General features: G+C 41.3%; 1 protein-coding gene across 8 annotated transcripts in view; it reads right to left on the bottom strand.

The window, feature by feature from the left end:
* UEVLD (UEV and lactate/malate dehyrogenase domains) overlaps window positions 1-25,010 on the bottom strand; it is a 59,315-nt gene that overhangs the window by 19,261 nt on the left and 15,044 nt on the right. For 4 of the 8 annotated variants that reach the window (XM_054437770.2, XM_054437767.2, XM_054437768.2 and 1 more), the window contains 4 exons: window positions 21,412-21,575; window positions 17,535-17,670; window positions 16,071-16,189; window positions 9,429-9,531 (listed from right to left, as the gene is read on the bottom strand). In XM_054437770.2, coding sequence (XP_054293745.2) covers window positions 9,429-9,531; window positions 16,071-16,189; window positions 17,535-17,670; window positions 21,412-21,486 — 433 coding nt within the window. In that variant the 5' untranslated portion in view covers window positions 21,487-21,575. Of the gene's footprint in view, window positions 1-9,428; window positions 9,532-16,070; window positions 16,190-17,534; window positions 17,671-21,411; window positions 21,576-21,818; window positions 21,937-24,771; window positions 24,832-25,010 lie in introns of all 8 variants that reach the window. The other 4 variants (XM_063671105.1, XM_063671104.1, XM_054437771.2 and 1 more) reach the window with 3 other exon arrangements.

Genomic DNA, 25,010 nt, shown 5'->3' with positions numbered 1-25,010 from the left:
GGATACCTGGTGATGAGTCAAAACCTCAAGAATTAGAAGACATTAGAACTGGAAGGGATATACTTAACAATTCCATATGTGTCAAACACTGTTCTAACAGTTCTCCATGTATTTATTTGCTTAATCTAATCAACAATATACAATGGAGTATTTTACAGATGAGAAATCTGAGGCACAGAGAAGTTAAATAACCTGCTCAAAGTCACAGAGCTGAAGTGTAGAGCCAGAGGTTAAGTCCATGCAGTCTGACTTCAAAGTGCTATTAAACACTATGCTACATTTAGAAACTTAGTCCTACACCCTCATAAGGATGAGGAAACTGTTATGTGGAGAGGTTAGGTGGTCTGTCCATATTATGAAATATCAGTGGACAGTTCAATTTATAACTCTACAATCTGGCCCCAGGCTATTGTGATTATTTCTTTTCTTTGCTCCTTTAGCTTCCTCATCTTCAAGGTTGACTTAGGAGTAAACATAGTAGTGGCTGCCTAATATGATTTCTTTTCTATTTTGTTTTGAGACAGGGTCTCACTCTGTTGCCCAGGCTGGAGTGCAGTGGTATGCAATCTCAGCTCACTGCAACCTCCGCCTCCTGGTTTCAAGTGATTCTCCTGACTCAGCCTCCCTAGTAGCTGGGATTACAGGCGCCTGCCACTAAGCCCGGCTAATTTTTGTATTTTTAGTAAAGATGGAGTTTCACCATGTTGGCCAGGCTGGTCTCGAACTCCTAACCTCAGATGGTCTGCCTGCCTCGGCCTCCCAAAGTGCTGGAATTACAGGCGTAAGCCACTGTGCCCAGCCCCTAATATGATTTCAAAAGTACAAGAAAGGCTTCCTACTCCCAAAGATTTTCCCATCAAGCTCTCAGGCCTTTCAATCAATTCCTCTGAGTTTATTTTTTATTTATTTATTTAATTTTTTTTTTTTGAGATAGAGTTTTGCTCTTGTTGCCCAGGCTGTAGTGCAATGGTGCCATCTTGGCTCACTGCAACCACTGCCTCCCAGGTTCAAGTGATTCTCCTGCCTCAGCTCCTGAGTAGCTGGGATTACAGGTGCCCACCATCATTCCCAGCTAATTTTTGGATTTTTAGTAGAGATGGGGTTTCACCATGTTGGCCAGGCTGGTCTCGAACTTCTGACCTCAGGTGATCCACCTGCCTTGGCCTCCCAAAGTGCTGGAATTACAGGTGTGAGCCACTGTGCCCGGCCTCCTTTGAGTTTAAAAGCCAGTATTTCTTAAATTTTAAAGTTTTCTTTTAGACATGGGGTCTTGCTATGTTGCCCAGGCTAAATTCAAATCCCTGGGCTCAAACAATCCTCCAGCCTCAGCCTGCCAAGTAGGAGGTACTATAGGTGTGTGCCACAGCACCTAGCTCAGTATTTCTTTAAATTCTCCTACATAAACTTGTGATGCAGGCTGAATTGGTCTATACTCATTCCCTAGAATATTTACCTAATTTTCCTGATACTGGGTTTTGCTCAAATTCTCACTGCACTCACCACATGTTTGACAAACATCTGCTTAACTGTCTACATCAAACATATTACAAGCTCTGGGGGAACAGGGATTATTTGTTTCTTACTCATCTTTCCACCTCCAAGATCTAGTCGCATAGCAATTGGAACATTTCCCCCAGCTTTCTGCCAGTCCAAATCTCTCCAATCCCGGAAGAACCAGCAACTGTCTCAATCCTAATCAGCTGAAAGCAATCTCTGTCTCCGCCCAACTTCGAGTCCTCACTGTCTGGACCACTCTCTTGGTATTAATCACATAGCGCCTCCTCACTCTCTTGTCATGAATGACTGTTTACATATTGCATGTGTCTTTTTATCTAAACTTTAAGCTGCTTCTGACCAAATAGAGTCTTCCATTTCTATCAATCTCTTGCAGCAGTTCTTAAATGCTAGGCTAGGTGCCTAAGCCTAACCTGAGAAGCTTAATAAAAATGCAGATTAGCCCATGTTCTGAAGATTTTACTTAAATATATAAGGGGAAATAGCTTCCAGAATGCAAACCCCCAGATGATTCTGATGCACAGCCAGGTTTGGTTAGCATTGCTCCACAGGCAACTAAGTTCCTTGTACCTGGCACTCAAAATCTTTGACTCTTCAAGTCTTCCCTTACAAGTTGATGATTTAATAAGGGAAGAAGACTATACAGTTATAAAGAGAATTAGAAAGAACTTTAAGCATGATTATTAAAGCTATAAATTACAAGGTTAAGGATCAGGATAGGCCGGGTGCAGTGGTTCACGCATGTAATCCCAGCACTTTGGGAGGCCGAGGGCAGATCACGAGGTCAGGAGTTCAAGACCAGCCTGGCTAAGATGGTGAAACCCTGTCTCTACTAAAAATAAAAGAAATTAGCTGAGCGTGGTGACACATGCCTGTAATCCCAGCTACTCAGGAAGCTGAAGCAAGAGAATCGCTTGAACCTGGGAGGAGGAGGTTGTAGTGAGCTGAGATCGCGCTACTGCACCACAGCCTGGGCAACTGAGCGAGACTCCGTCACAAAAAAAAAAAAAAAAAAAAAAGAGGATCAGGATAAAAGTTCATTTGACAATAATGAATTCAACAAACCCCTACTAAGGTCCTGTTATGTCACAGGTAATGTGTTAGGTCCTAAGAACACAAAAGTGAACATGATATTGTCCCTACTATATATATCACACAATGTAGTACAAGGGTTAGTAAGGAGAGCTTCAGAATGAGACTGCCTGGTTCAAATATGAGTTGTCCCACTTAGACATTAGCATAATGCTAAGTTTCCTCCCATGCCAAGAACTCAGTCAGCATCTGTATTACCAGGACACAAGCCTCTCACCTCTTTCCCATTTCTATAGGTAGCGCAGAAAAAACTATATCCTTCCCGCTAAGCCAAGGTCTACAACCTAAACCAAAGGCTGGTCACAGCTATACTAAGAGATGATCAAATCAAGTATGTCAAAAGACCCAGTAAATAATATTTCATGCTTTAATATACTACTGTTCTCGGATTATGAGGCCAACGTTATGATGAATGAAATATGAACTCATTTTAAAACACTGCTGATTATTTAAAATACTGAAAGACCAGGTAACTCTGTATCAAATAATGATGTGTAAATACCGTGGAGACCTACTGAAATATTCTAGCTACTCTATCAGTCTGAATATACTGAAGACACTACACATATTTTCATTTATCGGGTGTATCATTAAGCCATTCTTATGGTACTAAAAATTATTGAATATACTCTTTTCAAATTATTTTTTAATATGACCCAAAATTTTAGAAATGTGTATTCTCTCATACTAATGATAATGACCCTTAATCTAGAAAACTGTGCTAAGATGATAGCTATTAAAAATCTTCCTGAAGGCTGGGTGCGGTGGCTCACGCCTATAATCCCAGCACTTTGGGAGGCCAAGGTGGATGGATCACTTGAGGTCAGGAGTTCAAGACCAGCCTGGCCAACATGGTGAAACCCCATCTCTACTAAAAATACAAAAATTAGGCCGGGTGTGGTGGCTCACACCTGTCATCCCAGCACTTTGGGAGGCCAAGGCAGGTGGATCACTTGAGGCCAGGAGTTTGAGACCAGCCTGGACAACATGGTGAAACCCCGTCTCTACTAAAAATACAAAAATTAGTCAGGTGTGGTGGTGTGCACCAGTACTCCCAGCTACTCAGGAGGCCGAGGCAGGAGAATCACCTGAACCCAGGAGGCGGAGGTGGCAGTGAGCCAAGATGGCACCACTGCACTCTCAAAAAATAAAAATAAAAATAAAAAAATTAGGCCAGGCACGGTGGCTCACGCCTGTAATCACAGCACTTTGGGAGGCTGAGGTGGGTGGATCACCTAAGGTCGGGAGTTTAAGACCAGCCTGACCAACACGGTGAAACCCTGTCTCTACTAAAAATATAAAATTAGCCAGGTGTGGTGGTGCACACCTGTAATCCCAGCTATTTGGGAGGCTGGGGCAAGAGAACTGCTTGAACCCAGGAGGTGAAGTTTGCAGGGAGCCAAGACTGCACCACTGCACTCCAGCCTGAATGAGTGAGACTTGGTCTCAAAAAGAAAAAAAAAAATTAGGCTTGGCGTGGTGGCTCACACGTGTAATCCCAGCACTTTGGGAGGCCAAGGCGGGTGGATCACGAGGTCAGCAGATCGAGACCATCCTGGCTAACACATGGTGAAACCCCGTCTCTACTAAAAATACAAAAAGTTAGCCAGGCGTGGTGGCATGCACCTATAGTCCCAGCTACTCGGGAGGCTGAGGCAGGAGAATCACTTGAACCCAGAAGACAGAGGTTGCAGTGAGCCGAGATAGCGCCATTGCACTCCAGCCTGGGTGACAGAGTGAGGTTCCATCTCAAAAAAAAAAAAAAAAATTAGCCAGGCTTGGTGGTGTGCTCCCGTAATCCCAGTTACTTGGGAAGCTGAGGCAGGAGAATAGCCTGAACCCAGGAAGCGGAGGTTGCAGTGGGCTACGATTGTGCCACTGCACTCCAGCCTGTGCATCAGAGCAAGACTATGTCTCAAAAAAAAAAAAAAAAAAAAAGAAAAAAGAAAATACAGTCATTCATATGACGGAATATTATGTAGAACCTTTTCAAAGAAATAGAGTTACTTAGAGCTATATGTACTGTTAATAAACATCTTCAAAAGTGTAGAATTAATTCCTTAATAAGTTAAAGATCAAATTACCATATAATCCAGCAATTTCACTTTTGGATATACATCCAAAAGAACCAAAAAGAGGTATTAAAAAAACTGGTACATGAATGTTCATAGTAGCACTAGTTACAATAGTGAAAAAGTGCAACCCGATGTCCATTAACTGATAAATGGATAAATAAAATGTGCTATATCCATACCAAGAAACATTAGCCACAAAAATGAATGATGCACTGACAAGTGCCACAATATGGATGTACCTTGAAAACATTATGTGAAGTGACACAAAAGTCACATACTATATGATTCCATTTATATAAAATAGCTAGTAGAGGAAAATCCACAGAACAGACAGATTAGTAGTTGCCAGAAGCCGGGAGAAGGGAAAATGGAGAGTAATTGCTCAATGTGTACAGAGCTTCCTTTTGGGGTGGTGAAAATGCTGGAAATTAGTGGTGATAGTTGCACAACATTGTGAATGAGTACCTAAAGTCACCAATGGTAAATTTTATGTTATGTGTATTTGAGCACAGTAAAAAGATAAAAGGATTTAAATATATATACTATTATATGCAAAAAACATGTGCAAAATCAATTCCCTCGGTCTGACTCCTGAAGCAACTACTCTTCATAGTTTCTTTTTTTTTTGAGACGGAGTTTCGCTCTTGTTGCCCCCAGGATGGAGTGCAATGGCACGATCTCGGCTCACTGCAACCCCTTCCTCCAAGGTTCAAGCAATTCTCCCGCCTCAGCCTCCTGAGTAGCTGGGATTATAGGCATGCACCACCACATCTGGCTAATTTTTGTATTTTTAGTAGAGATGGGGTTTCTCCATGTTGGTCAGGCTGGTCTCGAACTCCTGACCTCAGGTGATCCTCCCACGTTGGCCTCCCAAAGTGCTGGGATTACAGGTGTATGCCTGGCCATTTTTTTTTTTTTTTTTTTTTTTTTGAGACAGAGTTTTTACTCTTGTTGCCCAGGCTGGAGTACAATGGCATAATCTCAGCTCACTGCAACCTCCGCCTACCAGGTTCAAGCGATCTTCCTGCCTCAGCCTCCTGAGTAGCTGGGATTACAAGTACCCGCCAACATGCCTGAATAATTTTTTGTAGTTTTAGTAGAGATGGGTTTCCACCATGTTGGCCAGGCTGGTCCTGAACTCCTGACCTCAGGTGATCCACCTGCATCGGCCTCTCAAAGTGCTGGGATTACAGGCATGGGACACCACGCCCAACATCTTAATAGTTTGTTAGTATTTCTCTAGATTGTCGGTATATACACAAGCATAACTGTGTATGTATGTATGTATGTATGTATGTATCGGTATGTAAATTTTCATGCTTATATGTATATATGTATATCCCTCCCCAAAATGTTATAGTAGCTATTAAAAAAGACATCAAATGATCAGTCAGCTGCAATCATCTATGTGTGTTACAATGGGGCATTACTAAAATTTCCAAATGAGCTTTAATTCCCCAAATTATTAATGTACTTCTCCATATCACAGAATATATTCATGAGAAGTCAGTTAACATTACATTTAAAATTACTTCATCTAAGGATGGGTGCAGTGGCTCATGCCTGTAATCCCAGCATTTTGGGAGGCCGAGGAGAGAGGACGGCTTGAACCCAGGAGTTCAAGACCAACCTTGGCAACATAGTGGGACCCCGTCTCTACAAAAAATGAAAAAATTAGGGCCGGGCATGGTGGCTCACGCCTGTAATCCCAGCACTTTGGGAGGCTGAGGAGAGGATCGAGGTCAGGAGATCAAGACCATTCTGGCTAACATGGTGAAACCCCATCTCTACTAAAAATACAAAAAATTAGCTGGGCGTGGTGGCGGGCACCTGTAGTCCCAGCTACTCGGGAGGCTGAGGCGGGAGAATGGTGTGAACCCGGGAGGTGGAGCTTGCAGTGAGCCGAGATTGCGCCACTGCACTCCAGCCTGGGTGAAAGTGCAAGACTCTGTCTAAAAAAAAAAAAATTAGTCAGATGTGGTGGCGCATGACTGAGGTCCCAGCTACTTGGGAGGCAGAGATAGGAGAATCACTTGAGCCTGGTAGATCAAGGCTTTGGTGAGCCATGATTCTGCCACTGCGCTCCATCCTGGGCAACAGAGTGAGACACTGTCTAAAAAAAATAAACAAACGAATAAATAAAATTACTTCATCTAATAGTAATTAAATTAAATGCTATCAGAAATATACAACCAAGCTGGGTATGGTGACATGCACCTGTAGTCCCAGATACTTATGAGGCTGAGGCAGGAGGACTGCTTGAGGCTAGGAGTTTAAGACCACCCAGGGCAACATAGCAAGACCCTGTCTCTGCAAAAATGAAAATAAATTAGCCAGGCATGGTGGCACATGCCTGTAGTCCAAGCTACTTAGGAGGCTGAGGTGGGAGGATCACTTGAACCCCGGAGTTTGAGGTTACAATGAGCTATGATGGCACCACTGCACTCCAGCTTGGACCACAGAGCAAGACCTTGTCTCTAAAAAAAAAAAAAAAGTACAACCACAATTAATAAGGGGAACATGAATGAAAGTTACCCCAAGATGATATACACTCATTCAACATTCAACAGATAATTACTGACTCCCTACTTGGTGGCAAGCACCATGCACTACACATCCATTCCAAGGATTCTAGTCTTTCAATTATCTGAAGCAATAGCTATTGATGGTTAATGAGATACACAGGAAGAAACAATTTCTTCAGTCCTACATGGCCTCACAACCTCTAGAGTCCATATACTGAAGAGTCTCCTAATGTGATTTAGAAGAGTTAAGAGGTCCTTTAAAAACTTCAGTACCTGAAAATCACAGGCACAAGAGAATATCCAGTTCCCCAAAGAACTTCTACATGAGACCTACAAAAAAGATCCTTAAAGCAACTATGCTACTCTTCCCAGAGAGGGAAAATGAACTCATTGTATCCTACAGGCAGCCGAAGGCTTACTAAAACTTTTACACCTAACTTTTACAACTGATAGGTATAATTTCAACTTTTCTGACTTCCATTCCTTAGTTTATTGAGGCTTGTAATACTGTATGTCTTTACATATTATTTGGAAAATATTGTCAAGGAATAAAGGGGACCTAAGGAAAGGCAAAGGAAAGCCAAACAACTATAACCTGACCTTACCCATAATTTGGTAGAAAGGCTTTAGGAAATGTTTATTCTAGTTCAGTGGCCTTTTTTCTTTTTTTTGGATCATGCATCCTTGGTAAAATACTTTCAACTCCACATCCCCAAATATGGTGTTTACCTACATAAATATGTCTATACTAATATGTTACATACATTATAAAATACATGCAAATTTTTTAATTAAAAAATGAGATAGGGCAGGGTGCGGTGGCTCATGACTGTAATCTTAGTACTTTGGGAGGCTGAGACGGGCAGATCACTTGAGTCCAGGAGTTCAAGACCAGCCTGGGCAATAAGGCAAATCCCATCTCTACTAAAAATACAAAAATTAGCCAGGCGTGGTGGTGCATGCACATAGTCCCAGCTACTTGGGAGGCAGAGGTGAAAGGATAACTTGAGCTGGGGAAGTGGGGGTTCCAGTGAGCAGAAACATGCCACTGCACTCACGCCTGGGTGACAGAGTGAAACCCCAACTCAAAAAAAAAAAAAAAAAAAAAAAACAGAGATAGAAAATTTAACATATTTAACATTTCAAATGTTTTTTTTTTGTTTGTTTGTTTTGAGACGGAGTCTCGCTCTGTCACCCAGGCTGGAGTGCAGTGGCGCAATCTTGGCTCACTGCAAACTTCGCCTCCCAGGTTCACGCCACTCTTCTGCCTCAGCCTCCCGAGTAGCTGGGACTACAGGTGCCCGCCACCGCGCCCGGCTAATTTTTTTGTATTTTTAGTAGAGATGGGGTTTCACCGTGTTTGCCAGGATGGTCTCGATCTCCCAACCTTGTGATCCGCCCGCCTCGGCCTCCCAAAGTGCTGGGATTACAGGCGTGAGCCACCGCGCCTGGCCCACTCAAATGTTATTGACATAGAAAATCTTTTTATTATTAAAATTTATTTTAACAATATATTTTTAGTGCAATGAATGTAAACTGAATTTTTTTTCTTTTTCTTTTTTTTTTTTTTGTCAGAGACAGGGTCTCGATATGTTGCTCAGGCTGGAGTGTGGTGGCTATTCATAGTCACAATCTTAGTGCACTGCAGCCTTGAACACCTGGGCTCAAGTAATCCTTCTGCCTCAGCCTCCCACGTAGCTGGGACTACAGTCATCAGCCACCACACCCAGCTAAATTTTTTTTTCTTATTCTTGGTTTAGTACTTTGCTATATACCAAGAGGTAGGTATTATTTCTACTTTATAGATGAAAAAACTGAAATTTGAGAGATTATATAATCTGACAAATGTCAGCACTATCATGGCAGAGCAGGGATAGAAACTTCTATCTGTGGAACTCTAAAGCCAATGCCCTTAACCAATATGTTCTAAGAAGAGAGGCAATCAGAGATAAATTTATTTTGAGGTATAAGTCAAAAACAAAGAGTAACTCCTTCTGACCAATCTGAATAAATCTGAATTATTTGCTCATTTGATTCCTATTAATATAATCAGTTAAAATCCCTGAATGACTCCTTGGGTAAGTCATTTAACTTATTTCAATCTTAGTTTCCCAACATGTAAAATGAGAGACTTGGACAAGGTGATCTTTCAGCATTAACATTCTAGGAGTCAAAAATGAAGATCTAATAAGACAACCATCTTTAAGCAGAATAAACAGACCTTTGCTGATCTCCACATTAGGAAGGTTGAAGATTTCAAGGTCCATTGTGGCTCCTTTAGTCCCTTCTGAGAGGTCTAAGAGGACAAGCCTGTCTGCAATGCCCTGTACGGTAAGAGAAAGAACATTACACTGAACATGGCCAGTGACTCAATTTAAATTCATTCAACAATGAGGACTAAAGGACAATAAACAGGCCTCATACACTGTCTTTTAGTGTTAAGAAGAATAAGTAACCCAATAGCAATAAAAGTGACATGCAAGCAAGAAATTATTAACTTTGGCCGGGCTTGGTGGCCTGTAATCCCAGCACTTTGGGAGGCCAAGGCGGGCAGATCACCTGAGGTCAGGAGTTTGAGACCAGCCTGGCCAAAATGGTGAAACCCCGTCTCTACTAAAAATACAAAAACCAGCCGGGCATGGTGGCACATGCTTATAATCCTAGCTACTCAGGAGGCTGAGGCAGGAGAATCGCTTGAACCCAGGAGGCAGAGATTGCAGTGAGCCAAGATCGTGTCACTGCACTCCAGCCTGGGCGACAGAGCGAGACTCCATCTCAAAAAAAAAAAAGAAATTATCAGCTTCAATAAGTAATCCTTTAGGCTTGACTACTAAAAGCTTTAACAGGGCTTAACTCACAAGTCACAGATTGCAGGTTTCTTTTGAGAACGGAGTTTCACTCTTGTCGCCCAGGCTGGAGTGCAATGGTACAATCTCAGCTCACTGCAACCTCTGCCTCTTGGGTTCAAGTGATTTTCCTGCCTCAGCCTCCCAAATAGCTGGGACTACAGGCATGCACCACCATGCCCACCTAATTTTGTATTTTTAGTAGAGACGGGGGATCACCATGTTGGCCAGGCTCATCACGAACTACTGACCTCAGGTGATGTGCTCGCCTTGGTCTCCCAAAGTGTTGGAATTACAGGTGTGGGTCACCGCACTTGGCTCTGCAGGTTTCTTTTTCTTTTCTTTTCTTTTTTTCTGAGAAGGAGTCTTGCTCTGTCGCCCAGGCTGGGGTGCAGTAGCACGAGCTCAGCTCACTGCAACCTCCACCTCCCAGGTTCAAGCGCTTCTCCTGTCTCAGCCTCCCAAGTAGCTGGGATTACAGGCACGCACCACCACACCTGGCTAATTTTTTATATTTTTGGTAGAGATGGGGTTTCACCATGTTGGCTAGGCTGGTCTCGAACTCCTGAACTCAAGTGATCTGCCTGCCTCGTCCTCTCAAAGTGCTGGGATTACAGACATGAGCCACCATGCCTGGCCCCTGCAGGTTTCTTTTAATGGGATGAGTTAATAAAGATGACTTGGTGCACTCAATACTTCTGCTATTGCTCTTGATTTATGTTTTCATTTTGATGTTATCATTTTCATTCTGAAAGTGCTTTTGGGTCTATTTGTGTGTCTTATTTCTAGCAGAAAAGTTAAAAAAAAATGCCAGTTTTTTCTTTAAAAAAGTATAATAGCTATAAAATCTAAAATCAAATCCTATTATCATGCAGTACTCTCCCCAGAGATCTCATGGAAAATACTCCACATGCCTGTAAATAGGGTGGCACAGTGGGCTGACTGTAAATACCAGCATGGAAACTCCTAAAAATCAGTTTACCTTTATGGAAGGTCTTTCTCCAAAGTAGTAGGAGACTTGAGGATATCTCCTATTTTAGGATTCACGGGTAAAAGTACCCAAAGATCTACCAGACTATCAGGCAGAAAGTGTGATGGTAAAGAAAAGAACCCTGGCTGGGCACGGTGGTTCACACCTGTAATCCCAGCAGTTTGGAAGGACAGGATGGGCATAGACTGGAGTCCAGGAGTTTCAGACCAGCCTGGGTAACATGGCAAAACCCCATATCTACACACACACACACACACACACACACACACACACACACACACTCTAACCCTGCTACACTATGTATTAGCTATGTAACACCGGGGCAGTCACTGAATTCGGCCTTACTTTATGAGGTTGTAAGGATTAATTATGTGACACAGGGCTTGCATATAGTAATCCCCTCTAAAACATAGTTATTAATTTTATTGCTAACCATACCCATAAGGAAAATGCAAAGAAAACCATGAGTTACCATTTTCATTTATAAGGCAAAAAAAAATCCAAAAGTTTAGCAGTAGTTGTAGGAAAATAAGTATTCTTACATATTATGGGTATGGGAATAAACTGGTATAATTCATAAAAGATAATTTGACAATTTTCTATCAAAAATTTAAAACATTAACTCCTTGAATCCATCAATTCATTTATAGAAATCATCCTACAAATTTATCAGTACATGTGTAAAAGAATACAATATTAAGGATATTCATAAGACTAGGAACAACAAAACGTTCATCAGTAACAACGAGACAATATAGTGGTTTATAGCAGAGACTGAAAAAGTTTTAAAATGTCACCATGTAATCAATCAGTGAAGCATATATTATCACCAGGGATTTTATTAAAATGCAGATTTTGGCCGGGCATGGTGGCTCAGCCCTGTAATCTAAGCACTTTGGGAAGCCAAGGCAGGTTGGTTGCCTGAGTTCAGGAGTTTGAGAGCCCCATAGCCAACATGGTGAAACCCTGTCTCTACCAAAAATACAAAAATTAGCCGGGCCTGGTGGCGCATGCTTGTAGTCCCAGCTACTTGGGAGGCTGAGGCAGGAGACTCTCTTGAAGCTGGGAGGTGGAGGTTGCAGTGAGTGGAGATTGCGCCATTGCACTCCAGCCTGGGACAGAGCGGGACTCCGTCTCAAAAAAAAAAAAAAGAAAAAGCAGATTTTGTTTCAGTAGGTCTGGGAAGGGTCCTGGATTATACATTGCTAGCAAGAACTCAGGTGGTACCAATACTGCTAGTTTGAAAGCCACACTCTGTGTAGTAAGGATCTAGAATACAGGCTCTGATAAACAGATTACCTGGTCTTTAAGTTCTCGCTTCATCATTTATTAACAGTGTAATTTGGGGCAACTTGGGTAACCTCCCTATGCCTTTGTTTCTTCATTTGTAAAATGGCAGTAATAACAGTACCTAAACAAAGGCACTGTTGTTGTAAAAATGAGTCAAGTGGGCCAGGCACAGTAGCTCATGCCTATAATCCCAGCACTTTGGGAGGCTGAGGCTGGTGGATCACCTGAGGTCAGGAGTGAGTTCCAGACCAGCCTACCAACACAGTGAAATCCCATGTCAACTAAAAGTACAAAAATTAACTGGGCATGGTGGCACGTACCCATAATCCCAGCTACTTGGGAGGCTGAGGTGGGAGAATCGCTTGAACCCGGGAGGTAGAGGTTGTGGTGAGTCAGGATCACACCACTGGCTGGGCATGGTGGCTCACGCCTGTAATCCCAGAACTTTGGGAGGCTGAGGCGGGCAGATTGCCTGAGGTGAGGAGCTCAAGACCAGCCTGGCCAACATGGTGAAACCCGTCTCTACTAAAAATACAAAAATTAGACAGGTGTGGTGACGGGCGCCTGTAATCCCAGGCTAAAGAAGGAGAATCACTTGAACCCAGGAGGCAGGAGGTTGCAGTGAGCTGAGATTGTGCCACTGCAACCCAGCCTGGGAAACAGGGCGAGGCTTCGTCTCAAAAAAAAGTTTGCATCACTGCACTCCAGCCTGGGTGACTGAGCGAGACTCCATCTCAAGAAAAAAAAAAAGAGTCAAGTGTTTAGACAAGTGCCTGGTACCTAATAAGCATTCTGTAAAGGTTAGTTACTGCTGCTACCACCACTACTTTTGTTGCCACTATTATGAGTGCTATCACTGTTGCAGTCATAATAGTGGCCTATGAATATTGTACTTTGTATAAAAATACTAATGTCTAAAAAGAAAAACAGAATTTTTTTTTGAGACGGTCTCACTGTGTCGCCCAGGCTAGAGTGCAACTTCACAATCGCAGCTCACTGTAGCCTCAACCTCCCAGGCTCAAGCAATCCTCAGCCACCCAAGTTGCTGGGACTACCAGTGTGCACCACCACACCTGGCTAATTTTTAATTTTTGTAGGGTGGATGCAGTGGCTGACACCTGTAATCCCAGCACTTTGGGAGGCTGAGGCAGGCAGATCACCTGAGGTCAAGAGCTCGAGACCAGCCTGGCCATCATAGCGAAACCCCCTCTCTACTAAAAATACAAAAATTAGCTGGGTGTAGTGGCGCCTGTAATCCCAGCTACTCGGGAGGCTGAGGTAGGAGAATCACTTGAACCTGGGAGATGGAGGTTGCAGTGAGCTGAGGTCATGCTACTGCACTCCAGCCTGGAAGACAGAGCAAGACTCCATCTCCAAAGAAAAAAAAAATTTTTTTTGTAGAAATGGGGATCTCGCCATGTTGCCCAGGCTGGTCTCAAACTCCTGGGCTCAACTGATTCTCTTGCCTTGGCCTCCCAAAGTGCTGGGAGTACAGGTGTAAGCCACTGGGCCCAGCCGAAAAATGGCAAATTTTCCACCCAGACAATTCACAGACAAATAATGACAGTGAGATTCTTCTAACAGTTTAAAAACATAGCCAGGAGCAGTGACTCATCCCTGTAATCCCAGCACTTTGGGAGGCCAAGGCAGGAAGACAGTCTGAACCAGGAGTTCAAGACCAATCTAGGCAACACAGGGAGACCTATCTCTACAAAAAAATTAAAAATTACCTAGGTGTAGTGGCACACCCCTGTGGTCCCAGCTACTCAGGAGGCTGAGGTGGGAAGATCTCTTAAGCCCAGGGATAGAGACTGCAGTGAGCCATGATCATACCAGTGCATGCGAACCTGGGCTACAGAGAGAAACCTGGTCTCAAAAACAAAAATGAAAAACCATGACTTTCAGACTTTCAGATGCCTTCTTGTGCTTACCAAAAAAAAAAAAAAAAAAAAAAAAAGACAAATAATTACAAATAAAACTTAGTACTGTTATGGATGTCAAAAATCAGGTTGACGTGCATGTTATTAGCAGCATAAATTAGTTCTGCCTTTCCAAAGAGCAATCTGGCACTATGTCATAAGTGCTATAAAAACCATTCATGCCCTCTGACTCACTAATACTATTTTTTAAAATTATGTACAACCAGGCCGGGTGCAGTGGGGCATGCTTGTACTCCCAGCACTTTGGGAGGCTGAGGCAGGAAGATTGCTTGAGCCCAGGAATTCAAGACCAGCCTGGGCAACATGGTGAAACCCTGTCTCTACAAAAAAATACAAGAATTAGTGGGGATGGTGGCTGGAGCCTGTAGGCCCAGCTACTTGGGAGGCTGAGGTGGCAGGATGGCTTGAGCTGGGGAGGTGGAGGGTGCAGTAAGCTGAGATTGCACCACTGATTCCAGCCTGTGCAACAGAACATGACCCTGTCTAAATAAAATAAAATAATGTATGACCAAATAAAAATTCAGATGAGAAAGTAAGCAACTTGAAATGTTTATAGAAGCGTTTATTTAGTGACAAAAGACTGAATACAACTCAAATTCTAATTAAGAGGTAATAGCAGGCCAGGTACGGTGGCTCACACTTGTAATCCCAGCACTTTGGGAGGCCAGGGCAGGTGGATCACTTGAGGTCAGGAGTTCGAGACCAGCCTGGCCAACATGGCAAAACCCTGTCTCTGCTAAAAATACAAAAATTAGCTGGGCGTCGTGGCGCATGCCTGTAATCCCAGCTACTTGGGAGGCTGAGGCAGGAGAATCGCTTGAACCCAGGAGGCAGAGGCTGTAGTGAGCCAAGACTGCACCACTACACTCCAGCCTGGGTAACAGAGCGAGACTCCACCTAAAAAATAAAAAAAAAAAGAGGTAATAGTGTATTCAAGTGGAGGGTGAAAGAAATAAAACTATAGCATGCCAAAAGCTGGCATATTTAACTCTGAGCAGCCAGCTTTTAAGATATTCTAGCTCCATGGATATAATTTAATTATTTGCTGAAGTAGAACCCACCTCCAAGACATATGTGAGTCTTAAATGGAAAGGGAAGAATTTAGATGGCAAAACAATCAAATATATATAGAAAAGAAAAACTAATGCCAGCCACCAAATAAATATATAGAGGAACAGCTATTCTATTCAGGGCTACATCTCTCAAATGACAAAAGACATGCTGTTATCATGATACTAGGCTCTGGAGGGAGGCAGGCAGGTCTTTTGAACCTCTCTGGAAGGGCATTTAAGCCTTTCTGCAAACAATTTATGCAGACAGTATTAAAAAGGACTGATGAAAAAACAAACCCTAAACTAGTATAAAATATCAACTCAGAAACTGTGATCCTAAAACAAAGTAATTATGTAAGAAAAGGCCACCTTTTTTTTTTAAAAAAGCTAATTTTAGAAAGAGCTAAAATTATTATATTAAATAAGAGTTTAATTAAAGTGACATGATTCAGAAAATACAAAAGAATTTGTGACTAAGTCATATGAATGTCAAGTTGAGCTTTCCCTTGGATGAGGATAAGCCCATTGTTCAAATCACTTTTTCTAAGCCTAACTACTAATTAAGAGGCAACATCACTGATGAAAGCTTTCAACTATTTTTTTTGTCAACTTACTAAATATATTTTAAGCCAAAATAAGGTTTTCCCACATGACAAAATGAAGGCATTTTTTGTGTGTAAAACACAAACTGCCTAGAAGTGTGGCACTATGATAGATGTATTTAGAACCACTATGTTTACATACCTTTGCTGAAATTGCTAATGTGCAGGCAATACCCAGCTCTCCACCTCCAACCACAGTAATTTTATTGACTGTTTTATTCTCATGATTTGCCCAGCTCTTAGAATTTGTATCTGAAACACCTAGAAAGAAAAGTGGATTATCCTGAGAATTCAAAAATATCAAGAATTTTTTTAGGATCTTTTAAAAAAATATATAGCAGGCTTCATAGCTTAGAGAGAAAATATGGTGCTAGTCCATAATGGGCAAAAAATACTACTGAACAAATGAATGCAAGGAAGACAGACGTTTCCTATTAAATATTCGACTAAATAGAAATTATCCTTCTAAAGAGAATGTATCTTTCTAAACATTTTTAAAATATCGTATAAGACTCTAAAAAAGTAGGATTTCCATAATTCTGAAAAATATTCCAACTCATTGCTCTGGTCTACAATAAAAAAATATGTCTAACACTTTACCAAAATGTTTCAAACATAGGTATTTGCCTTTATCCTTAATGAGAATCATGGAGAATCATAGATATTCTGGTCCAATATACTGAATAAGCCAACAAGCTACAGATACATATCATGAAAAAAGGTTTGGGATCATTAATATACATCAAGTGGTTTTGAACAATACAAGAATTGTTTTATCTGTTTAAGACTAATTCTTTACACTTTAAGAAACCTGGCCAGGCCTGGTGGCTCATGCCTGTAATCCCTGAACTTCGGGAAGCCAAGGCGGGAGGATCACCTGAGGTCAGGAGTTCGAAACCAGCCTGGCCAACACGGCAAAACCTCATCCTTATCAAAAATACAAAAATTGGCCGGGCATGCCTGTAGTCCCAGCAACATGGGAGGCTGAAGCAGGGGAATCGCTTGAACCCAGGAGGCAGAGGTTGCAGTGAGCCCAGATGGTACCACTGCACTCCAGCCTGGGCGACACAGCGAGACTCCATCTCAAAAAAATAAAAAAAAAATCATATTTATTGGAATTACATGGTAATACCCTGTGATAAAGGCAAAGGAATTTCTTTTTCTTTTTTTTTTTTTGAGATGGAGTCTTGCTCTGTTGCCCAGGCTGGAGTGCAGTTGTTCAATCTCAGCTCACTGCAACCTCTGCCTCCCAGGTTCAAAGAATTTTCCCACCTCAGCCACCCAAGTAGCTGGGATTACAGGCACCCACTACCACGCCCACCTACTTTTTTTATTTTTAGTAGAGATAGGGTTTCACCATGTTGGCCAAGCTGCTCTCCAACTCCTGACCTCAGGTGATCTGCCTGCCTCGGCCTCCCAAAGTCCTGGGATTACAGGAGTGAGCCACCGCACCTGGCCTGAGGCACAGGAATTTCTTATTTCAAAAACAGATGTACATACACACACAAATTTATTTATAAAAATCAAGTGGCAGAAAGTAAAGGAGTTTAGTGAGAAACTGGTAACTCATAACTCTCAAGACAATCTGCCTGACAAATATACAAACCTTCAGTGATTTTTGCAATATAGGCTAGCAAGTCTACCTGCCGTGCCTCATCAGATGATGATAGAGAATACATGGGAAGTTCCTCTTGAAACTTGGCAATCATTTCTTTAATTAATCCAACAATGACAGATTTAGGCTGTAGAATACACAAAAAACAGAAAAGTTACACAAAAATTTTGCTGAAGAATACTACCTTTGTTGAGGCAGGAGTATCACTTGAGCCCAGGAGTTTGAGATGCAGTGAGTTATGGTTGCAGCACTACACTCCAGCTTGGGCAACAGAGTGAGACTTCATCTCCAAACAAAACAAACAAACAGTTTTAACCTATACATTCTTTTAGAGTTAGTCAAAAAGAAGTATTCAATCATGTTCTCATTTTTCAAAAATCATCATACAAATTATATGATACTTTTAACTGTTGTAATGCTTTTCATGAAAAATTATTGAATACTTTTAACTGAAAAATAAAGGAAGAAGAAATGCTAATTCAACATTTCCCAAAAGTAGAAAAATAGCATGAATATGCTTAATAGCCGAATACCTAGGTTTAGGAACGCTCCTTTTTTTTTTTTTTAACTTTTCATTTTGAAATAATTTCAGACTTACAGAAAAGTTGCAAAAATAGTACATATACTTTTCACCCAGATTACTCAACTGTTAACATTTGATCACATTTGCTTGTTTAGTCTTTCTCTAGTTTTTCTGAACAAACTGAACAAGTAAACTGCAAACATGATGTCCTTTTACCCCTAAGTACTTTAATGTATATTTCCTAAAAGAAAAAGGCATTCTCCTTTTAACCGTTATCAAATCAGAAAATTAACACTGATAAAATACTATCTAATCTGGTACTATATTCTTTTAATGTAATTGGTTAAGCAACCTTGATGAAATTCACTAACCTTTCTGAGCTTCAGTGTCATCAGTAATACAATGTGAATAATAAATCCGAAATGGTTGTTATGAGCAATAAATGAGTCAATGAATGCAAACTATATGCCGTGAGTGTAAAACAGATGTTTATTATTATTCTTAGGAATATTTAGTAGTATGCTCATTTAAAAAGTGCTTAATTTGTCAGAGTCTGAGTTTCACTATTTATAAAGTAAGAAGAGGCTATTAGGGCCAAGAATTCAAGTACGTTTGGGGACCAAGCAGATAACATTAAATGTGTGAAGCTGGCAAGTACAAGAAAATCTGGAGAGACGGTTATTGTGGCAAATTGGAAACAGCATGCCGATAGGCATTCAAATTTACATTAAGAACAAAACAAAACAAGGTAAAACAAAACGAACTGTGCTGTTCAAACAAATTCCATAGGCCTAACGTGGCCCTCTGAATCTTTTAGAGAAATTGCAATCCCTGGCCTAGATGACCTCTAGATTCCTTCTAGCTCCAAAGTTCTATATAATTATGCTACATAATTATAATTCCAACTGCATGTGGAACTTAAAGGTGCTGCAGTACTTTTAAATAGGGCAATTTAAATAATGTAATGTCTTTTTAAGACTAGTTTTAAGTGGGGGCACTGTGGCTCACACTTGTAATCCCATCACTTTGGGAGGCTGAGGTGGGAAGATGCCTTGATCCCAGGATTTCAATACCAGCCTGGACAACATAGGGAGATCCTGTCTGTACAAAAAATTTAAAAATTAGTAGGGCATGGTAGACCATGCTTGTAGTCCCAGCTACTCAGAAGGCTGAGGTGGGAAACTCACTTGAGCCCAGGAATTTGAGGGTGCAGTGAGCTATGATTGTGCTACTGCACTCCAGCATGGGTGAAGACAGCATTACCTTGTCTCAAAAAAAGAGACTAGTTTTAGCTTATAATAAAGAGGCTCAGAACAGTAAAATAAAATCAGAACTGTCTAAACTAAAATTAAGCAAAACTTTCACTAGATTACAAGACTATCCCCGAGGATTTATTAAACAAACAAAATTATGAAAAGAGATGCCAATGAACACCAGAGAGAAGAAACAGGAAACATGAATTCCTGCAACATGGTACAGATGTCAAAATACTACTCGAGGATAGTTTTGTTTTGTTTTGTTTAAAGAAGGGTGTAACAATGGATGGAGGAGAGAAACAGACAATTCAAAAAGGAAGAAACGTATGACTGATAAGTAAATGAAAATGATTTCAATTTCTCAAATAACCAAACAACTGAAAATTAAGAGTAAGATCCATTTTTGTCCTTCCAACTGACAAATTTTTATTATGCCCCATTCATCACATTTAACTGGCAATCTTATTTAAATCATCAGGTAATGCAAAATAACATAAATGTTCACAAAGTAAAATGTCAATTCCTACTACTGATAATCCAAAGTATGTCCTTTGTTTTTCTATTTCTTTTTTCTTCTTTTTAAATGTTTTCTATATAAAAATATAGAAAACCATAAAACAAAGTAAAATGCATCTACAATTATACACCTTTTTATAAGCTGTCTATAAAATAAGAAGCGATAATCCTAAGGCATTCTTTACTCCAACCTCACTGGACTCCAACATATCCCTGTCCTCCAGCCCTACTAGCTTTCTGGGTACATATAAACATACATATTTTTTTTGAGGCGGAGTCTCGCTCTGTTGCCCAGGCTGGAGTGCAGTGGCGCAATCTCGGCCCACTGCAAGCTCCACCTTCTGAGTTCACGCCATTCTACTGCCTCAGCCTCCCGAGTAGCTGGGACTACAGGCGCCCACCACCACGCCCGGCTTATTTTTTGTATTTTTAGTAGAGACGGGGTTTCACCGCGTTAGCCAAGATGGTCTCAATCTCCTGACCTTGTGATCCACCTGCCTCGGCCTCCCAAAGTGCTGGGATTACAGGCGTGAGCCACTGCACCCAGCCTCATATAAACATATTATAAATTATCCTTTTATACAAATTTTTAATTATTTACAAAAATGAGAGAATACTATACATCTGTCTAAACCAATGTATAGAAGATAAGCAAAGGTTTGTTTTAAGGATAATACCTTCTATTAGAGAAAAGGTACTGTAAAATAGGTACCCTCCTACACTGATTTCTACTGATTATAGAAATGTATCATTTTGTGTACCCTTCTGGAGGCCAATTTAGTAATATATAAGAAAATCTTGAAAATATTTAAAACCTTTGGTTCAATAATTCTACTCCAAGAGATTTATCATTAGGAAATTATCAAAGATATATTAGATATATACAAACATTTACATTTAAAGATGTTCATCATTAAATGTCTTACGATAGGGCAATTTGTAAATACAATACGCAACATCCTTATGCTGGATCATCAGGCAACCATTAAAAACCATGTATTTTGAAAATGGTTTAACATGGAGAAATGCTCAATATAATGGTCAATGAAAAATGCAGAATACAAAATTATATAACATGAGGACATAAAACAAATACAACAGTTATATAGATCAATGTGGATGACTTTTTAAAACTTAATATTGGTTAAAACAAAGCATGTCACAAAAGATTACATACAGTATGATTCAACTTATATGAAAGTCAAAAACAGGCAAAACTACAAATAAATATAACATAAAAATCTGTAATAGGAAGGGACATGGAAATAATGCCCCAATCACTTGCTAGTAGCTCCTCCTGTACTTTCTCAAGTGGGAAACGACTATAAAAAGACAGCGAGCAAACAACTGGCTCCAAAACCTGGAGGGAGCAGCTTTGTACAGGCAGTTGTCATCAGGGTTCTGGGACTTGGGTAACCCTGGAGAGCTCAATTTCAAATTACTTCCAAAGACCACATGAAGAATATCATTGAAGGAAAATGCAGTATCATACTTATTTGTACCAGCAGAATCAATGATAAGTATTTAAAAAAAAAAAAAAAAGCTTTCTGTAGAAAATCCAAATTGATCTTACATGGCTCCAGTTTTGGAGATAGGGCAAATATATTCTGCCTTGAGCATCCACATGTTTTCCGACTAAGATTCCCATATTTGCAGTTGGCTTCAAGAAGCAAATAGGGGGAGCGAAAGGGTGAGAATCCAAAATCCAGAAACGAATTGGTATGTTATATGTATTACCTATTTGAGACAAAAGAAACATATCTTCAAACAATAATAAAGCACACACATTATGATATAGCCAGGCAGCATTTTAAGAAATGAGTAGGCTGGGGTGGTGGCTGAAGCCTGTAATCCCAGCACTTTGGGAGGCTGAGGTGAGCAGATTGTATGAGCCCAGGAGTTTCAGACCAGCCTAGGCAACATGGAGGAACCCCATCTCTACAAAAAATTTTAAAATTAGCTGGGTGTGGTGGCACACACCTATAGTCCCAGTTACTGGGGAGGCTGAGATAGGCAGATGACTTGAGCCCGGCAGGTCAAGTTTGCAGTAAGCCATGATTGTGTCACTGCACTCCAGCCTGGGTTACGGAGTGAGACCCTGTCTCAAAAAAAAAAAAAAAAAAAGAAAAGAAATGAGTAGTCTAGTCAGGTTTACATATAAAGGATTAATGTTAATCAAGGCCTATTCCCCCCCCCATTTCACCCACATTCACATTGGAAATATGTTCCTATTAGATCACTGGTATAACACTTGAGTAAGTTTAATTAAAACAATGGCCAAATCATCCACCCTGCCTCTCAAAAAAAAAAAAAATCAAATTTTCAAAAATGTTTACTAATATAGCCAGAGTGGCAGCCCAAACCCTGATGGAGTCACTTCCTACATTAATCACTACACATTAAAGAAAAGGAAAGGAATGTCTACTGAAGGCTGGGCGTAGTGGCTCACACCTGTAATCCCAGCACTTTCGAGGTGGGTTGACCACTTGAGGTCAGGAGTTCGAGACCAGCCTGACCAACACGGTGAAACCCCGTCTCCACTAAAAATTCAAAAAGTTAACCGGGCATGGTGGCAAGCACCTGTAATCCCAGATACTTGGGAGACTGAGGCATGAGAATGGCTTGAACCCAGGAGGCAGAGGTTGCAGTGAGCCGAGATTGCGCCACTGCACTCCAGCCAGGGTGACAGCGCAAGACTCTATCTCAAAAAACAAAACAAAACAAAAAATGTCTATTGAAGGTATTCCCCTGGTTGATCAAGGATCTGTCTCCACCAATGCCCCTCCCCAGCAGTATTCATGCATTTTAACAGCCCATGACTGGCAAAGCACCTGGTGACTCAGATTCCTGTGTCTAAATGGTAAGATTTCACCACTAGTTCACTAGCCTCTTCTTCCTTCCCTCTTTCCCATCAGCAAATACCTTGACTCCTACCCTGCACATCTAGCTTTTAGTAATTCAGCACTGAAGAATCCGAACTCCTGATACAAAGTCCTCAGATTTAAAGGAATTATATCATAAGAACGTAACTTAAGTTGGATGTAAACAAAGTTTAGATAGGTGTGATCTTAAGGTGATACACTGGTAGGCCAAAATGGGAGGACAGCTTAAGTCCAGGACTTCAAGACCAGCCTGGGCAACAACGCAAGACACTGGTGTGGTAGCACACATCTGTAGTCCTAGCTACTCAGGAGGCTGAGGCGGGAAGAATGCTTGAGCCCAGAAATTTGAGGTTACAGTTAGCTATGATCACACCACTGTACTCTAGCCTAGGCAACAGAGCAACACCCTCTCTCTCAAAAGAAAAAAAAGAGGCCAGGAGTGGTGGCTCACGTCTGTAATCCCAGCACTTTGGGAGGCTGAGGCGGGCAGATCACGAGATCAGGAGATCGAGACCATTGTGGCTAACACAGTGAAACCCTGTCTCTACTAAAAATACAAAAAATTAGCCAGGTGTGGTGGCGGGCACCTGTAGTCCCAGCTCCTCAGGAGGCTGAGGCAGGAGAATGGTGTGAACCTGGGAGGCGGCGTTTGCAGTGAGCCGAGATCGCGCCACTGCACTCCAGCCTGGGCGACAGCGCAAGACTCCGTCTCAAAAAAGAGTCAAAGAAAAAAAAGGTTACATACATCTCTAAAAAATGGGTGTTTGAAGAAAAAGTATCATTATGACTTAACACAATGTTGGCTGTATAAGAAATAATACCAAAAATTTCTAGAGGTAAACATAAGGTAGTATTAACAGAAGTTCCATGTAGATGGGAGGACAGATATAGGCTTCACTTCATCCCTTCCCAAATGTTTAAATGTTTTTTTAGCATAAGCATGTATAATCATTACACTAATAAAACTAGTTAACTAAAAGAGAGTAAAAAAGGCAGATAAGGCTGGGCGCGGTGGCTCACACCTGTAATCCCAGCACTTTGGGAGGCAGAGGCAGGCAGATTACCAGAGGGCAGGAGTTCAAGACCAGCCTGACCAACATGGAGAAACCCCATCTCTATTAAAAATACAAAATTAGCCAGGCATGGTGGTGCACACCTGTAATCCTAGCTACTCAGGAGACTGAGGCAGGAGAATCGCTTGAACCCTGGAGGTGGAGGTTGCAGTGAGCCGAGATGATACCACTGCACTCCAGCCTGGGCAACAAGAACAAAACTCCATCTCAAAAAAAAAACAAACATAAAGGCAGACAAATAATAATGGCCACATTTACTGAGCATATACTGTCACACACTATATGCCAGGCACTATGCCAACAGCTTTACTTACTGTAATTCATTTAAGCCTTACAACTGTGAGATGGGCTCTACTATTGGCCCATTTTACAGATAAGAAAGATAATATACATTCTGACCTTCTGATCAGCAGGGAATAATTAGTGTGCATTCACATTGAGTTGATATAATTCCAAAGCAAAGGAAAAGTGTAATGCAGAAAAAAAAGGTGGGGGGAGGACCTGAGGAAGACCCCAGCATAAGAATCAATGACATAACTCAATGACTGCAGGACAGGCATAGTGCCAATCAGCGGGATTTTACCAATGGTATTAAGATAACCTTTCTGCCCTCATGTTACCTCCCTCCTCTGTATTAGAAACGGAAATGCTACTAAGCAGTAATTCATTTAAATTCACAAGCTCCTCTGTTAATATGCAACTACCCTTGAAAACACTGAGGTGGGTTAAGAATTGGCCTTTATCTCTCAGAATGAATCACCTTAATCAGTTTCCTTCCCTCTTCCTCTCCCTTCCTCCTTTCCCTAATACCCTTCTCTTACCTTTCTTTTCAACACCTAACCAAGATAAATTCAGAATACAACTTAAGGGCAACAGGTCTGAGTAAAATTCTCTATGCAGCCAGGAAACAGTCTGAAAGCTTGGCAGGGAAGAGCAAGGAAAGAAAAGAAAAATCAACTCTATGCCTGTTCTGCCTACCTCACTCTGCAATCTCTGCATGGATCCCATGGCTAGCTGCATTCATCTCCATCCATTCTCCTATGCATAAAAACAAAATGAATTCCTACACATTTCCTTAGTGCCTACTATTGCAAAAGGAGGTATCATGGTGGGACATACACAGAAGCAGAACAAAACATGAGTGCATCTCTAGCAACAAGTCATGACTGGGGGTGGGGAGTGGGGAATTAAGGGGGTTTGTGATAATCCAGGAGCTA

Source organism: Pongo pygmaeus, chromosome 9 (genome assembly GCF_028885625.2).
Source record: "Pongo pygmaeus isolate AG05252 chromosome 9, NHGRI_mPonPyg2-v2.0_pri, whole genome shotgun sequence".
In the NCBI taxonomy this organism is placed as follows: Eukaryota; Metazoa; Chordata; class Mammalia; order Primates; family Hominidae; genus Pongo; species Pongo pygmaeus.
Note: the sequence above shows the minus strand (reverse complement) of the source record. Positions and strands in the feature narration are given on the sequence as shown.